Here is a 19,364-nt window from a genome sequence, read left to right as displayed (position 1 = left end):
CACAGTGGTGCAGTGGTTAGCATCACAGCTCCAGCGACCTGGGTACTGCCTGTGCAGAGTTTGCAAGTTCTCCCTGTGACCGTGTGGGTTTTCGCCGGGTGCTCTGGTTTCCTCCCACAGCCAAAGACCTGCAGGTTGATCAGTAAATTGGCCATTATAAATTGCCCCTAGTATAGGTAGGTGGTAGGGGAAGGTGGGGATGTGGTAGGAATATGGGATTAATGTAGAATTAGTATAAATGGGTGGTTGATGGTTGGTACAGACTCAGTGGGCTGAAGGACCTGTTTCAGTGCTGTATCTCTAAATAAATAAATGAGTTTCTAGGACTGCAAACTAAGAACATATAGTCTGCAGTTCCTTAAGTCAGATGATTGTTCAATCAAGGAAACATTCATTATCGAAGAAAATGCTCACAGCTAGAATTGTCGTACAGTATATTTTATTGACATCAAGTACAAAAATATAAAGCAATATTTTCACAATGAAAGGTTAACAAATAGAAAATACAGTAGTACCATTCTGTATACAGCAGGTTTAGAATTGATTGGTCACTGGACAAGTTTGGCTCCTGCAATCTCCCCCTCCAATAAAGCAATAGAACTTATGGGTAAGTGACCATTACATAAGATTTAATTGTTAGCCAAGATTTACTGTATAAGTACAGAACATTTGACCACAAAACTGTTTGAACATTGTAACATTGCCATGATTATAAATGTCACCCAGCAGTACAATGTAGCACAAACCTTTAAAAATGGCAATTCCAGAAACTATTCCCTTCAAATTGACACAAGACGACAAACAATTATTTTGTAGCATTTTATAACACATTTAGGTCAGGAGTTTTCATTCCATGAAATGGAACAGCATGCAGACATATGGACACAAAAATAGTTGTTGCCTGGGTCAGACGCAGGTCAAACATGTACTACGTGAGCTTAAAAAGAGGTTGTATGGAGACCCTGGGAGCTTTTCTATATTCCTTTAAAATATTTTGGCAGATTTGATAGAACCGACAGCTATTAATATTTAATATTGCATAGTTCACCAATGTACTGTTGCACAGATAAAGGTCAAGTTCGAAACTCAAAAGCTAAGAATTCTTTAAAAACATCTTCGAACTTAAGATCAGATTGCACGATAGAGAGAAACTGCCAGGGAAATTATCTTCAATAGAGAGAGAGTAAAATTCCATAAGCAATATCAATGAAAATATTTGTAATATTGGTGCATTTAAAATACAATTGCTTATGAAAATTGGTCAAGAAAAGAAAAACAGTGCAGGCCGAGCCCTTTCCTGGAAACCCTCCTGGAGGTTGCTTTTCTGATAAGTCTCCCTGAGGATCCAGTACTTGATATCAAACATAAATGAGTCTGTGAATGACTGACTTTTAGTTTTCTTGGCATTTATAATTCTTCAGTACTTTTTCACCAAGCAGCATACCCCACATTAAGTAGACATCCCCAGTCATAAAAAAGCCTAGGTTAGGATTACTGGTTACACAGTATTACCATTGCAGTATGACACCTCATTTCACTCTATATTAATAATAAAAATCCATATGCCTTCTTTCATCAAAATTCAAACACATAAATATCAACTCTGTAGTGAAACGGTGGGGAAGAAACTGAAGGTTGATGTTGGATGAACAGTCAATTCAGAAATTAAAGCAGCATACAGACAATAAATAATGGATTTTGTTAGACAGACTTTATAATGGATACTGAATGTCAAAGGCAAGAAAGACAGATATTCTGTATTCAATACTACACATAAATGTCAAATAGCACACGTCGATTTAGCACGATCCATTCATAAAAATTTTTAATTCTTTACATACATGTAAAAATACAGACATGTATCACATTAAGTCACAACACGTCACATTTTAAATTCCTAAAGTTAAGGAGAGAAGCAAATTTCAGAAATGGATAAGATCATGTACATTTTCTAATTGTACTTTTATCTCCAGTCTCTTTTATATTGGACAGTCATGCACTCTTTCAAGTTCCTTTCTAAGCCACACACCATCCTGACTTGGAACTATATTGCTGTTCCTTCACTGTCACTGGGTCAATATCCTGGAACTCCCTTCCTAACAGCGCTGTGAGTGTACCTACACCCCAAGGACTGCAGCAGTTCAAGACGGCAGCTCACCACCACCTTCTCAAAGGCAATTAGAGATGGGTAATAAATGCTGGACTAGCCAGCGACACCCACATCCCCCGAACGAATAAAAAAATCTGCAAAAGTTGTAGGAAGCGGTGTGATCCTCAAGTACATTCCCCTGCACTGGCCCAAAATAATCTTGGATAAGAGCTATCACTATATTTAGTCACCTTGTTGCCTTTTGTTATCTTGTTTTCTGCTTTGGAGCAGCTGACATCTTGTCTACAACAACCTTGAGGTGACATTAGGGAAAGTTTCCTCCAGTACCAGCATAAATAGGAATGATGGGCATGTCAACACGACTTCATCATTACTATATACTAACCAGCATTCTCTTTTCGTATTACTTTTGGGTATATTTTCCTATTTTCCACCACTTATACCGCAACATATAATTTTGAAATGTGAGGGGGAGGTGGTGGGGGAGAAATTCTAGATGACCCTATTGAGACCAGTCAAAGCAATGAGTTCCTATTCTCACAGATTATGTACTGAAATAGCACGATACATACACCGATTCATTCTCCACTTCTCCCCTGAAGGTGCCAACTCATATTCGGACCCTCAAAAGCATACTTTGCATCAGAAGTAATTGAAAAATAATCAGAATTGAAAACCTCGATTGATTTCTTTTCCCATTCCTTCGCTCATGGGACCAAAGGCCATTTGGATTATCCCTCCTACTGCACCAAATGGAACCATGATTCAGTATGGACCTTCCTGGGTTCGAAAGTGTGTGCTGCATTTAACAACCATCTACTAGAAAAACTTTGATTAACTATTTCAAACGTTGTTGGGCATTAGTTATATGTTTCAATGGCACAATAGCAAAGAAATCCCAGTTAACTCTAAAGAAAATGAAAAGATTCGCATTTACATAGCGCCTTTCACAACCTCAGGATGTCCCAAAAGACAATGAAAGACGTTTTGAAGTGTAGTCACTGTTGCAATGTAGGAAATGCAGCAGCCAACTGCACACAGCAAGATCCCACAAACAGCAAAGTGACAATGAGCAGATAATCTGCTTTTTTGTTTTTCTTATGTTGATTGATGGATAGACACAGGGGATAACTCTCTGCTCTTCTTCAAAACAGTGTCATGGGATCTCAAGTCCATTTCTAAAGCAGACAGAGTCTTGGTTTAGTGTCTTGTCCAGAAAATGGCACCTGTAACAGTGCAGCACTTACTTGCTATGGTACCGGAGTGCCAGATTTTTGTGCTCAAGTCTCTAGAGTGGGACTTGAACCCACAAACTTGTGACTCAGAGGCAAAGATGCTACCAACTGAACCATGACTGACACTTGGAAGGGGAACAATCTCAAAACAGACTATCTTTGTACATTACACTGGTTGCTAGCTTATTTTGTGTGAGGGAATGCTGTATCAGTTATCCATCAAAACAATTGCTTCGCTAACCTGACCACACAACATTCCAATTATGAATAAAGAACTTTAATTTATATAGCACCTTGGCATGTCTCACAGAAAAATTACAAAGTGTGTCGAGGTTGTTATCCAGGTGAATGAGAATTAAAGTCCTAGAAACATCTTTCCTCATTCCAAAGCGTTCGTAAAAATGGCACTGTATGCCACAGTTACTCAGAATGAATAAGTTGCTCAAAGCAGGCGATCTTGAAATTAGTAGAAAATATGTATAAAGCTTATGTTCTAAAGCTAACAGAATGACAGGTTTACAAATGTATTACAATACTGCATGGAATTTTTGACTTAAAACTTAGGAGATTTGCTTTGTCCTTCCAATTTCTCCTCTTGCAAAAGGTGTTGATTAAAGCTGGGGTACACTTCCATAGCAAATGCCATCCACTGAGGGTATTTCCTCAACTAATGTTTTTTCAAGTACAAGGGCACTGTGCACTAAAAGACTATTTGACTGTGGATGGCGCCAAAACCAAGTTTGATTTTGTCCTCAAACATCCATGCCCACTTAAAGCATTATAATCATCAAGTGTAATTTTAACCTCCCTATCCCTGGCATTGAGGCCAATTTTATCACTTGTACTATTTCCCTGACTGACATAATTTAGTACAGACTGCAAATCAAGCCTGGGATTTTCCTGATCTGTATGACTTAGCTATTCACTGGTTAAACTAGATGAGGTGTTAGTGGTGCACTAAAATAGTGCTTTTCTAAAGAATAGGAATTATAGATTTAAAATTTGGTGCTATAGTGTGCCCCTGTAGGTACATCACAATTGCTAATGTTACTTATGAGGCTATGATGATCAACATAGATTTCTCCATTATGCTAACTGATGTCCAACTACAGTCTGTGGTTGAGGGGAGAGAACAACAAGGGGCGAAGAAGAATTGGATTTTGACAGCTGAGAGTTTTGTCCCACAGTTGCCTTTAATCCAGGTAGAAACCAAATTCACCAGGTCCAGAAATGGTCAACATTTCCATGCCATCACTGTTGCACTATTATCTAGCTAAAGCCAAGATATGATGGGATTGAAAATATCTGTGTTGATCATTTGAACATAGCAAGTGCTAGATAATGCACAGGCTATGGACTCACCACCTTCTCTCCCTTCTCTTCTTCAAACATTGCAACAGTGGACAGAAAGTTTGACAACATATACAGTGCTTTAGGCAAATAATTTTTCATGTAAAGCTTAAGGTCAAAATGATTTCTACAGAACATCCAACAGCACTATATCAAAAAGAAAGACTTGCATTTATATAGCGCTTATCACAACCACCAGACATCTCAAAGTGCCTTACAGCCAATAAAGTACTGTTGTAATGTTTGAAACACTGTAGCCAATTTGCACACCGCAAGCTCCCACAAACAGCACTGTGATGATAACCAGATAATGCATTTGTGTGATATTGATTGAGGGATAAACATTGGTGAGGACACCAGGGGTGTGCTGCTCTCCTTCAAATTAGTGCCATGGGATCTTTTACATCCACCTCAGAGGGCAGTCAGGGCCTCGGTTTAATGTTTCATCCAAAAGACAAGACCTCCGACAATGCAGCACTCCCTCAGTACTGCACTGGAGCCTGAGCCTTGTCTTTAACACTCAAGTTCTGGAGTAAGGCTTGAACCCACAATCTTATGACTCAGAGGCAAGAACACTACCAACTTAACCACTACTGACGTACAAAATTCACAAACATAGGCCACACTTCAAACAAACAAAAACAATTTTTGATTGGATGCAATCTATAGTAGACATTTTTCCTAGGGGTGTGATGAAGGTGGCAGTGTCAATGCATTTGCACATTTCCTCTCGCAACAAAAAACTGTGAACCAGATGGGGTAGTTCCCAAAACTCTAGCTGGTTTCAAAATAATTTTTAGCAACATTACTCAGCAGGTTAATACCACAAAGTGGCACACCAGTAAATTAAGTTTGCTCATCCTCTGCAAAAGAAAAACCCTTCTAACCTTAATTTGTGTTCAGGCTTCAGACAAGCAATTTGAATATCACTTTCACAGCACAAGTTAACACCCTTTCACAAACCAGCTTCAGGAGCTGTACAGGGTTAGGAGTATTCCAGTATAACCAAATATGTTTTAGGCCAACTGTCATTTTTTGTTGGAAGCATATGAAATGGGCCAGTTGTTCACTGCTGACACCATCTATAGATTTCAAGTCATATCCTTGAAATCAGTTACTGTAAAATCAATATTTTTTTTATATATATATATAAAACATAGAATCAGGGGATTATACAGCACAGAAAGAGGCCATTCAGCCCATCATGTCTGTGCCGGCTCTTAGTCCAAACCCCTATTCTTTCCCCATAGCCCTGAATTTTTTCCCCTTCAAGTATATATCCAATTCACTTTTGAAAGCTACTATTGAACCTGCTCCTGCCACCCTTTCAGGCAGTGTATTCCAGATCATAATAACTCGCTGTATAAAAAAATTCTCATCTTGCTGAGTTTGGTGCTTTTGCCAATTACCTTAAATTGATGTCTTCTGATGACCAAACCCCCTGTCAGTGGAAACAGTTTCTCCCTATTTATTCTATCAAAACCCCTAATTTCCAACACCTCTGTTACATCCCCTCAACCCTCTCTGCTCCAAGGAGAACAATCCCAGCTTCTCTAGCTTCTGCACATAACTGAAGTGCCTCAGTTTAGTTGCATTCGAGATACTAATGCAACAGTGTTCAATCAAAAAAGAAATTGTGTATGGAGTGAGGACGAAATGATTCCGTTTTCTTTTAAAAGAAAATTTCAATCTGATTTTCTCCCTGTGTCACTGTAGATTGTATAAAAGTAAATTATCATATTCGAAAAACGTCTTATCCTTATAAATTTATTTTGTGTAGCAGTTAAAGTAAGTCAACATCTATTTCAATTACAAGTTACATTACATGTAAAAAAAAAGGTAAAGATCTAGCAATACTTAGGAGCCAGTCAGCATCTGAAAGAGAATTATATATCAATATTTTAGACTGGGCTTAGTCAGAAGCTAAAACATTGACCATCTTCTTATTTCAGGCTTCTGACCTACAACCTGTGTATTTATTCCAAAATTTCCAAGATTCATTGTCTTTTAAAAATAATTTGTTATCTTCCTCCAGTTAGGTAATACTTTCACCACCGTGTTAAACATGGTTGTGAGCCTGACGTTTCACATTTAAAGTCCTTGTGATTTATATGTTGTTTACAAAAATAAACTTTATGTAACCAGGTGGGAAACTTTGAGTGGAACTTTGCCATGTGGATAAGGAGGTGGGAGAGGGGGAAATGGGGTAAGACTAACCCAACTTGGGGTCGACATTGAGTATCTTTTCCATATCTCCGAGCAACCAACTAAGAACACCGCTGAAAGCAAACTAAGAATAAATTTACTTGGTCTTGCCACTCAACCACATATGAATATTGCTTTCATTTTAAAAGGTATATTACATTGACAAAAAATAGAGGGCATTTAAAGGGGCTCTGTCACCACACTATCATCTTGCTAAACACCACCATATTCACGATTGGCATATAGGTCAGAGATTACTCAGCAAGATGGAACAAATCCAGGAGGCCTTATTGCAGGATTTTTATATATGTATATATAATGGTTATTTCTGCTGTGATATCATTCCCTCACACAAACGTTTGATTCAAATTATGGAAAAAGTATAAACAATGCTGAGTACATTTATACACAAAATACGGACTAAAATTAAAATGTGTAGGGCATTTTTCACAAGATTCATCAAACCCCAGGCAATAAACTTGGTGTGAATCACAGTGACCTAACACCATATGGAAGTTGTAACGCAAAGACAATTTTGAGAGTCAGGACAACTGTTTCAAAACCAAAAACTTATAACAGATATAGCATCTGCTGCAATAAGAGGTTACTTCTGGTGTTAAATATCAACAAACCCTCTTTAAAGTCTTCCCTTACTTTATGATTTAAATAAGGGCTTGAAAGGAAAGTTTATACATTACAGTAGAGAATGAATTAAACATAGTCATAGAGTAAATATCTTTCAGTCAAAAGATACACACAGCATCATGTTTTCTGTCCTCTTCCCCTCCCCCACAGCATTGCAATACTTTAAAGCTTCTCCCTAGACAGTTTAATTTAGTTCGGATACATCCTTTATAATAACATTTTTAGAAACACTATCTAAAAAATACATCTCTGTTTGACTCCACTTCCTTTTTTCTTAATATTCTAAAGGCCGCGATAAGCAACTTGCCTTGATTTATATTGTCAGCACCCTTCTCAATACTGAAAGGTCACCTCTCTTGAATACTGCCTGCCACTGTAATCTTGTTTGGGAAGGGCTAAGAGTCAAAGGAAGTCTGCATTATTTGTCTCAAAGACAGCAGAAACAAGTGGCACCATGATATGCTTTGTCGTGACATACAGCATGCTTGCAGAGGTGAAGAAACAGTTTACTAAGACACATTTTTTCTAAAGATAGTATGACTCCTTTATTAAGCCTTAAGAATGAGCTACATTGGTCTCTGCATAATGCAGTCAATAGAAAGTGCCACTATGGAACCGCAAAGTGCATTAAAAAGGTTTTAAAAATTACCCAAGTCTAAGATGGCTTCTGAAACAGAAGCTACCTCTATCTCCAATCTATGGCTGTGTATTGGATCTGATCTGATATTACTCCTCTGTTTGCATAGGTTTCTCTTAACTCATTGGTATCGATGCAAAGCTTAAACATATAAACATAAATATTAGGCAACCCTTCTCAAAACTAAAACTCAAGTCAACTTCTGGCTTAAAAATAACTGTGACCAACATTCCTTAAAACACAAATATAGAATTTTTTTTGAATTAACGAAAATGTCCCTTCTTAAAAGTGATACCACAGTTTAATAGCTTCAAACAGGAAAAAAATAGAACCTCGCATTTTTGTTTATTTGTTGTTGTAATGTAGACATGAAGGACATGCTGGGTCTGTGTGACACATATTCTGGTGGAGATAGTCGCCTTTCCCCCTTTCAAATGAAGTGGATCCAGCCGTTTTCGCAGTCCTTGGGTGGGGAGATTTTGAACTTGTGGCTTCTTACCTGATAGTCGGAGCCCTTATTATTGTCCCAGTACTCCTGTCCTGCCACCAAGTAGCGGATGGCGAATTGGAGAGTGCCTCCCGCGTCCAGGAAGACGGGAGCGATCAGCTTGAAGCTGAAAGTGTCTGTCTGACTGCCCTCAGAGTGGGCAGTGTAGCAAGCAGCCAGGTCGATGAAGGAGTTCCACTGGTTGAGGGTGTACCTGACCACCACCTGCTTCTCGTAGGCGATGTTTAAGACCCTGATGACTCCCAGGATGCTGAACTGGTCGGTGGCGATGCTCTCCAGGCAGACTCGGTCCAGCCAGACTCGCTGCTGGAAGTGTGGCGAGTCGCAGGGGTTGGTGAACAGGGGCTCCAGGAAGTGGGTGGGATTGTCCAGGAACATGGCCATCATGGTGCTGTCCAGCAAGCGCTCGGGCCGCTCCTCCCGCAGCCTGGCCATCACCCGGTGCGGGATCTGCGGCATGTCAGCATCGCAGAAGTGCCTGATGGTGGTCAGCTCCAAGCCCAGCGAGTCGGCGAAGCGAACCTTTTTGCTCCTGGCCCGGGTTAAAGCGGTGAGCGCCCGGTCCCCGGGAGCCGGCAGGGATTTGGCTCGCCTCCGCTGCCCGGGACTCGGCGCTTTGCTGCTGCTTGGCTCTCGGCTGCGCTGCTTCTCCAACTGGCTCTTGAGGGGACAGCTCTCCTGCATTTCCCTCTCCCCTGCACCGTCCGCAGCCAAGGCACAGCCCTCGGCCAAGCTACCGTACAGGCCGGCGATGCAGCTGAAGTTCCTCGGCATGTACAAGCCCGATTGCACCGCTGTCTTCTCCATGAGCCAGAGACTGGGCACCAGGACAGTAAAGGCTGGGTTTTTTTGGGGGGGAGAAACTGCACTAAACACTGTAAAAGCAGCTACCACCACATTTTCTTTGCATCTGGCAAGAGCTCCTGCAATAACACTGCGGGCCTATATATATATGGAAATATATATAAGGCAGTCTGCGGAATCAAAGCGACGCCAATGACAATCCAGCCTTCGTAATACCCGAAGGGAAGGTGAATCCTGGACTTCTGGCAACAGAAAGGGGCGGGTTTATTTTTTCAACGAAAGGCAAAGCAAAGCAAAGCACCAGATAGCCTATTAACCCTCCTCCAAATCACAAATAATCGGCAATATTCCGGCAAAACAGCATAGACCAGACGACAGCAGCATCCCTCCAGATTGGTTTCAGCGTACTGAATTGCTGAGCTCTTGGTAATGGGGGCGGGGAATGAATCTTGGGTGAGTTGGGAGGGTGGGGAGATAGAGAGAGGGCAGCCATCATCAAAGGTAAAGACTGTTCGTTACTCCGGGGTCTCAGTGTAATCACGATTAATGCAGTCACATCATAATTACAAAACCATAGTGGGAATAAAGCCACGCTATAAAGCCTCAGGTTTGATGGGGTTTCCTTCAATCACCAAACCTTCTGATGCAGAGAGTCACTGCAGGAAAATTGCACATGAAATCCAGGGAGATTTGTGAAAACTTAGAATTTACAAGTAGTCTGTGCCGGAGTTTATACCCCACACGAGCACTGAAATACTGTAATCAACGAGTACTGCAATCGATGGGGCATTATAGAATTAGTTTCAAGTTCAAGTTTGTTCCTTTAATTCTAAGATCTAGACACAATCACGATAATTTCTCCCAGAGTGGGGAGCCCCGCTGAAGGGTTTCCTAACTTGACCTGCTGTACATTTCTGCTTAATATTCTGTTGTCATTTCACATTTGTAGCAATGGCTGTGGCTTTTTATGCATTGTTTGGTCTTCCAGGGCTGGTTTTTTTTAAAAATGGGGCAACTTGCATTCAGTTGAATGCCATGGCAATGTTTCATTTCTGTTCACCGCTGGGGTCGTGCAGCCAATCACGTTTGCAGATCCAGGCAGGAGAGGCGAGCGACCTCTGCAGACACAGACAAACAGACAAACAGAGATGTCTCAATCTTTCCTCATCTTATTCACTCCAGGTCGTCACGTTGTCAGTTTCAAAGAGGAACCAATGAGCGAGAGACTGCAGGGCCAAGTGTACGACTTGTACGTGCAGGCAAGCTGCGTTGATATCTCGCAACGTATAATATGTAAACACGCGTTCAACAGTCAGGTAGAAAAAAACACACACATTTATCTAAATAATTAACTACCAACCTGTTGGAATTGCAGAATGTTGAAATCGCAATGGCTATAGAAGGTCAACCTGAAAGGGGGGGAGGGGGGGGGGGGGGGGAGAGCGGGGGTTGAATACAGATGCACCCTTCGTTTTTCACCTAGAGGAATTTAGCCCGTCCCCTATGCAGGATTTCAGTTCCTGTTTGTAAATTTAGAAGCACTTAACAACATTATAGGACTTGTAACATTATGAAAACCAGCCTGTGCTCTTTTTCTTTTTGTAGAGAGACTTGCATTTTTTTTAGATTTAGATTTAGAGATACAGCACTGAAACAGGCCCTTCGGCCCGCCGAGTCTGTGCCGACCATTGACCACCCATTTTATACTAATCCTACACTAATCCCTTTCTATAGCGCCTTTCACGACCTCTGGACATCTCAAAACGCTTCACAGCCAAATGAGGTACTTTTGAAATGTAGTCACTTATAATGTAGGAAAAGCAGCAGCCAATATGTACACAGCAAGCTCCCACAAACAGCAACGTAATAATGACCAGATAATCTGTTTTTAAGTTATGTTATATTGGCCAGGACACCAGCAAGACCTCCACTCTCCTTCAAATACTGTTGAACTTTAGGAAGAATGTGAAGGCATTGGAGTGTGCAGAAAAGATTCACAAGAATGGTTCCAGGAATGATGAACTTTAGTTATGAAGATAGATTGGAGAAGTTGGGACTGTTTTCCTTAAAGACTGAGAGGAGATTTGAGATCATAAGAGGTCTGGACAGAGTGGATAGGGGAAAACTGTTCCTACTCGTTCCCATAGAAAAAAGTGGTACACAGGCTGTGGGTTTTGGTGATTGGCTGACGACTAGCTGAATTTGGTGGTCCTGAGGCTTTTAGTTTGAAGAGGTAGATAACTGGTTGGGAGAAGAGAACAGAAGGCAATCTAAATTAGGACGTAATGGTTAAGTAAAAGCGAGCTGCAGTTTTAGTAACCTGTAAGGGGAAAGAGAGAGAGTAAGGGAAGTAAGGAGTTCCACAATGTTAAGTCTTGAGAAAGACTGTGTTAATATAAGAGACAATGTCATCAGTTGATTTCACACAATTATGGTATTGGGAGGAGAAAGGGCTTGTAGTGCCACTTATTTAGTGTGTATAAAATGTAATACAAATTTGTTAACAGATCTGGGCAAGTAGGAAAAAATAGTTGTGTTGTCACAAACTTCAATTTTCCACAAAGCACTAATTCCCAACATATCTCCTTTGCATGTCTTTTATTCAATTATTCAGAAATGATACTCATTAATATGCAAGTTAGACAGTGATGTATCAAGGTATCAGGATAAGATACTCCTTAAAACCTGCCTCTGACAAAAGCTTTGGCCATCTGCCTGAATATCTCATGTGGCTCAGTGTCAATTTTTACATTATAATGTTCCTGTGAAGCATGACATTTTATTACATTAAAGATACTGTGTAAGCACAAGTTGGCTAGATTAGAAACCGACACAAAAATAAATATAGAATAATGACAGCTAGGCGAATTTTACAAAATACAAACTACAAACGGTATTAAGGGCTTCAGATAAGGCGGTAAATTCCAGCTGCAAAGCTCATATAATTTACGCAAGTCGCCTTGACTGAGATCCAGTCACAAGTGTTCATGTTGCCTCCACCACTGTCAAATTCTGCTGCATCATTCACGACCGCGTTTTGATGATTCAAGTCATATTTTACCGCAGTGCACTGTTGGCATTAACAACATTTAGCAAATATTCAGTTTTACGTCTTTTTTTCAAATTAGAGAGAGTCAACTGTCCTTAGAGAAACCAAATTTTTTTATTCTTGGTTCTATGATTTGCTTTGGCCGTTCTGGTTGGACTTGCACAAATAAATATTTATATAATTTCTGCACAAATTTATTCATTATGATCTACAAAGCATATTCAATTTTCAATTACATAGAACTTGCACACAGTTTAAATATATCAAGTGTAAAAGTAAAACTCATTGGAGCCTGATACATTTAATAAAAAGCTGCCAATTTATAGAATTAAAAGAACAGATATTGATAAAAATTAAGAGGCAAATTTAACCTGTTTTATAAAGTGCATAAGCTGCTTAAGTACAGCAGGCGAAATAAAATTATAGCAGTTTCCCCTTTGATTTAAAAAGTACTGATATCAAATATAGTCACACCTATTCTGATTAGATTCGTTGCAAGTTTAGTTTACAATGTTATGTCAATATAAACCATCTAACAATTTCACCCTACATCTTATCTTGATTATTTCATGCTAATAGCATTTCCCTCTTCCTTTAATGTACAAGTCGTCATTTTCTATATTCAGGTTAATTTTGTAAATCACCACCCCACCTCATTTAATTTCAATGCAATATACTATATAACCATCTTTACTCACAGCAAAGTATTTTTAAGCAAAGGTGCAGAAATAATACAATATTAGTTCACTATCTTTATCGCACAGCCAACAACATAAGAAAATTCTGATTCCAGCAGTATCACTGACAGCAATTAAAAGTTTTTCCATTGAAAGCTAACTCCATTTGTGAGTCTAAGACCTAATTCAGATAATATTGTATCATTTCTTCTTCATTGGCTATTAAGACATCAGATATGTCCAATAAGTAGATTTCCCTCCCCCATAATTTCATTTCATACATTAAGTTGGAAGAAAGACTCTGAATGTGATACTAAATAGCAAGGTAAATTGCCCTGAAATACTAAATTTAAATGTTTTCGCTGTAATCTAATCACTTTAGATAACCAGGGTGATAAAGACATAGTGTTCTTTTCCAGTATTAGAAAATTGGGTATATGGTTAATTCGAAGTTCAGTTACTCAAATTTGCTTTGAGTGTTGCAATGCTGTTGATCACTCAAAGAAAGCTGTGTATTTTTAATTCCATTTTTAATACACTGTTGGTTTTCTTCACCCAACTGGCTGAATGGCCTCCTTCTGTGCTGCACTATTCTATGATTTACTCCTGAGAATGACAACAAAAGGGCATAGGATAAAGCTCAGAAGATGGATGGAGAATGGACAAATCAGATGTAACTATGTCCACAGAGCTTATTGAATGTTTGAAACGGACTGCTCAGGGAAGACACCGACCAATTGCATTAATACTTTTAAAGAGGTAATTGGACAGGAATTTGGTAAGAAAATCAACTGTATTCTGCTTTTGAATGCCATGGACTAAAATGGCCTGTTCCTAGGAACATCAGAGCAGGATTAGGCCATTCAGCCCGTCAACCCTGCTCTGCCATTCAATTAAATCATGGCTGATCTCAATGCCACTTTCCTGCACTATTCTCATATCCCTTGATGTCATTAGTATCCAGGTATCTATCCATTTCTGTCTTGAACATGCTCAATGATTGAGCTTCCAGAGCCCTCTGAGGTAGAGAATTCCAAAGATTCACCACCCTCCTCATCTCCGTCCAAAATGGCCTACCCTCAGTCTGAGACGATGTCCCCTGGTTCTAGACTCACCAGCCAGGGGAAACAACCTATCTACATTTTACCTGTCATGCCCTGCAAGAATTTTGTAAGCTTTAATGAGATCACTTCTCATTCTTCGAAACTTGAGAGAATACAGGCTCAGTTCCCTTAAATCTCTCCTCATAAGATAATCCGACCATCCCAATAGGAAACCTACCTATACCTGTTCATTAAAAATAATAGTGAAAATCTGCCCTAAACTTAATCACAGGGCCTATAATTGGCAGGTGGTACCAATTTAATATTGGAAAATATTTTACAGATTTCAAGTTAACATTCCATCTGCGCATCACCAAATAGCAGTAACCAACATAATCCTGGGCCTACTCCAAGGCCTTCAAATTAAACAAAATAAAGAAAACAATTCTAGTATCATGAACAGCATCATTTTCACGTGATACTGTAGGATGTAATCAATTCAAGTTACTATATTTTCCATCTCCCTCAACTCATTAACTTGGGCTCGGAGTAGGCCTGGACAGGGACTGACCGGCCAGGTGAGAGGAGGTGTGACATTCTGCCAAGTTATTTCAGTTTGCTGCTTCTTTAACATTAAATTTACTGAGTGCAACACATTTCTAATTAGTGAGAAATAACATAAGCATATGTTTGTTACCAACCTTTGACATCATGTGCTTCAATAGAACACAAGGGCACAATGTATTAAAAGAGGAATTAAAAATACACAGCTTGGTAGGAGTGATAACTGGCATTGCAACATTCAAAGCAAAAATTTGAGTAATCGAACTTTGAACGAACTATGCATCTAACGAACCATGCCCCCTCTACCCCATTATCCAAAAGTGGATTACAGAGAGAATATTCAAAATGAGTATTTGAGGGCCATTTTACCTTGCTGGTGACACTCACAGCATTTCTACATCATTTTTAAAAATTAATTTTGAAGATATCAGTTGTGGTGGGGAATCCCATTTACAACAATCGGAATATAGTGACTGCACCAACCTAGTTAGCACGGAGACAAGCAGTGCTGGGCAGCTTAACACATACTTTAAAAATAAAAAGAATTTGGGAAATAAAACCTCAAACTAAAGTTAGACAGACTTCAGTATAGCATGCATTTCTGATACCTCAGTGTGCTTTTGAAAAAATCAACACCTAGGGAAGAAAGAAACTGAAACACAATTAAGGAGAAGGGTGATAAAGCAGTGAGGGAAAGACAGAGTTTGGGAGGAAATTCTAGAGGGTAGAAATGTAGCAGCTGAAGGAAAACCACTGGTGATTGAGCAGGGAATGAGTAGAATGATGTCACAGGATTGGAAAATACATGCAGGGTGTACAGCAGGAGATCACAGAGGCCAGGGAGAAATTTGAACACGGATTTTATCAGTTAAGTTACAGTAAGTCAGTGGACTGAAGGGTATACAAGCACTAGTCCACAGCATTGTGGACTAGTTGTAGTTTGTGGAAACAGGAAGGCTGACGAGGACAGCATTTCAACAATCAAGCGTTGAAGTGATGAAGGCTTCAATTAAACTCCCTGCAGAAGCAACGCCAATGGTGGCAATGTAGCAGAGATGGGTGGGGGCAAGTGGTTTTTATAAGATAATGCAGGTAGGGAAAGCAGCTCAGTCTTGGATAGGGAAAGCACCTCAACTGAAGATCAAGTGAAATGCCAAATTTTCATGCCTCGAGCCTAAGTTTGAAATGGGAGCCAAAGATGTTTGTGGAGTTTCAAGGCATTGACATGGAGATACTGTTAGGAGATGGAGAGAATGGCTTTGGTTTTACCAACATTAAATTAAGGGATATTTCCTTCATCCAAGTCTTAATGTCCAACAGGGAGTTTGAGATGGTGCAACAGTCAGGATGGAGGTGGGAAAGTAAGTACGATGCTCCCAAAATATGAAGGTCGTTTACACAATGTTAATTTGCTTTTAACTGTGTGGTTATAGGTTCTATAGATGCCATTTAAGAAAAATCTACAATAAATTATTTAATTCAATAAATGAGAAGCTGCTTCAATTTGGACAGTGTCAACTATGGTTCAGTTGGTAGCACAGTCAATTCTGAAACAGAAGTTTGTAGGTTCAAGTCCCACTCCAGGACTTAAGCACAAAAAAATCAAGGCTGACACTCCAGAGCAATACTAAGGCAGTGCTGCACTGTTGGCGGTACTTACTTCTTTCAGATGAAATGTTAAACTGAGGCCCTCTCAGGTGGATGTAAAAGGTCCCATGACACTATTTCAAAGGAAAGCAGGGGAGTTCTCCCTGGTGTGTGGCTAAGATTTATCCCTCAACCAACATCACAAAAATAGATTATCTGGTCATTATTACATTGCTGTTTGTGGGAGCTTGCTGTGTGCAAGTTTGGTATGTTTCCTACACTACAACAGTGACTACACTTCAAAAGTACTTCGTTGGCTGTAAAGCACTTTGGGACAACCTCTGATTGTGAAAGGCACTATATGAATGCAAGGTTTTCTTTGTTTTTCCTGCCGCTACTATTCTACATGTTGTCCAAAAGAGATGTGCAATTTTGAAATGGGTCCCAACAGCAGTCCAGTTGGGTTTGGGAACTCATCACCTACATTTCTATGGCACAGCATGGCTTAAGCACCAGTGCATTGCACCACACCATACAAGAATAATTGACACCATAAAAGTTCCCCCACCCAAAAATGTTGTTAAACAATATCTTTTTATCTCTGGATGCTTTGAGTGTGTTCTTTACAGAGCAAGACGACTGATTCTTTAAACAATTGAAAGGGAATTTATGAAGCCCAGTGAAATTCGTAAAGTGTATTTTACTGTTGGATATGTAGGATTTTATTAGTTTAAGAAAATGTATACGTTGCATTCAATCACCACAACTCAAAATTAGATTCAGTTAACAAACTGCAAATTAATTGACTCTTCAACACTGAATGAATTTACTTCAACTTTTCACTGTACATTCTTAAATTTCTTGGAGTAATCTTGTGCTAAATAATACAAAAGACCACATCATTCCGCATCTTGGAGCCTCTCAAAAGGCACAAGGCAGAAAGCCAAAACTTTCTGCTTACAATGTGGCCGTGTTGCTACTGGGAAAGCAGCCCTCCTCAAGAGATGAAATATCCGCCATCACATTATGTACAGCATTTGCTAATCTCAGCGAGATGCTCTGTTTTTAAGACTTTAGGAACATAAGTTTTCAAAGAACACTAGTCATGGTATTAAAATTAAGATTGCTACACTATAAACAAGATTTAAATCATTTTGTTCAGCCATTTCGATCAAGTATGTAGAATGGAATTTAACAAAGGAAAAAGACACACATCATTACGCAGTAGAGCACTGTGTGTGTGTGCACAGAATGTGGCAGAGTATATCACCAAGACTTTGCCACAGCACTCAAAGAAATTTATATAAATGAGAAACTGTTTCCAGAGGTAGAGGGCAGTAATCAGAAGACACAGATATAAGGTGATTGGCAAAAAGAAAAGTGACATGTGGAAACAAAGTGATCTGGAATGCACTGTCTGAAAGACTGGTGGAAGTAGATTCAGTAGTAACATTCAAAGGGAATTGCACAAATACTTGAAGGGAAGAAACACCTTCACCACATGGACTGCAGTAGTTCAAGAAAGTCGCTCACAACCACTTTCTCTAGGGCAATTAGGAATGGGCAATAAATGCTGGCCTTGCCATGACACTGACATTCCATGAAAGAATAAAAAGAATTACAGGGCTATGTAGAAAGAACAGGAATTAAATGAATAGCTCGATCAAAGAACTCACTGAAGCACAATAGGCTGAATGATGTCTTTTTGTGTTGTATCATTCTCTGACTCTAAGAATACAAACTCCACTGTAATATTTCTCAAGCACCATTGTGGAGCTGCTGCAATAACTAAGTGGCTAAATTCATCACCTTATGTGGTGCTCGCCAGAGTTTTTTTAAAATTCATCACTGGATAGAATAGCATTTATTGTCCATCCCTAATTGCCCTTGAGAAGGTGGTGGTGGCCTTCTTGAACCACTGCAGTCCATGTGAGGTAGGTGCACCCAGAGTGCTGTCTGGAAGGGAATTTCAGGATTTTGACCCAGCGACAGTGAAGGAACAATGATACAGTTCCAAGTCAGGATGGTGTGTGGCTTGGAGCGGAACTTGTAGGTGGTGGTGTTCCCATGCATCAGCTGCCCTTGTCCTTCTAGTTGGTAGAGGTCGTGGGTTTGGAAGGTGCTGTCTAAAAAGCCTTGGTGCATTGTGGCAGTGCATCTTGTAGATGGTACACACTGCTGCCACTGTGCGTTAGAGGGGGAGGGAATAAATATTCGTGGATGGGGTGCCAATCAAGCGGGCTGCTTTGTCCTGGATTGTGTCGAGCTTCTTGAGTGTTGTTGGAGCTGCACCCATCCAGGCAAGTGGAGAGTATTCCATCACACTCCTGACTTGCGCCTTGTAGATGGTGGACAGGCTTTGGGGAGTCAGGAGGTGAGTTACTCGCCTCAGGATTCCTCGCCTCTGACCTGCTCTTGTAGCCACGGTATTTATATGGCTACTCCAGTTCAGTTTCTGGTCAATGGTAGCCCCTAGGATGTTGATAGTGGGGGATTCAGTGATGGAAATGCCATTGAATGTCAAGGGGAGATGGTTAGATTCTCTCTTGTTGGAGATAGTCATTTCCTGGCACTTGTGTGGCGCAAATGTTACTTGCCACTTCTCAGCCCAAGCCTGGATATTGTCCAAGTCTTGCTGCATTTCTACACGGACTGCTTCAGTATCTGAGGAGACACGGATGGTGCTGAACATTGTGCAATCATCAGCGAACATCCCCACTTCTGACCTTATGATTGAAGGAAGGTCATTGATGAAGCAGCTGAAGATGGTTGGGCCCAGGACACTACCCTGAGGAACTCCTGCAGTGATGTCCTGGAGCTCAGATGATTGACCTCCAACAACCACAACCATCTTCCTTTGCGCTAGGTATGACTCCAGCCAGCGGAGGGTTTTCCCCCTGATTCCCATTGACCTCGGTTTTGCTAGGGCTCCTTGATGCCGTACTCGGTC

The 19,364-nt window shown here is 40.2% G+C and overlaps 1 protein-coding gene across 1 annotated transcript; it reads right to left on the bottom strand.

Moving 5' to 3' along the window:
• Positions 1-422: 422 nt before the first annotated feature.
• LOC137378739 (protein phosphatase 1 regulatory subunit 3E) lies at positions 423-10,902 on the bottom strand. The gene is made up of 2 exons (XM_068049103.1): positions 10,855-10,902; positions 423-10,612 (listed from the first exon to the last, which is right to left on the bottom strand). The coding sequence occupies exon 2, from the start codon at positions 9,495-9,497 to the stop codon at positions 8,613-8,615; it is 885 nt and encodes a 294-aa protein (XP_067905204.1). The 5' UTR covers positions 9,498-10,612; positions 10,855-10,902; the 3' UTR covers positions 423-8,612.
• Between the last annotated feature and the right edge of the window lie 8,462 nt (positions 10,903-19,364).

The sequence above is a fragment of the Heterodontus francisci genome, chromosome 17, assembly GCF_036365525.1.
Source record: "Heterodontus francisci isolate sHetFra1 chromosome 17, sHetFra1.hap1, whole genome shotgun sequence".
Classification (NCBI taxonomy): Eukaryota; Metazoa; Chordata; class Chondrichthyes; order Heterodontiformes; family Heterodontidae; genus Heterodontus; species Heterodontus francisci.
The sequence above is the reverse complement of the archived record's forward strand: the minus strand, read 5'-3'. Positions and strand labels throughout refer to the sequence as shown.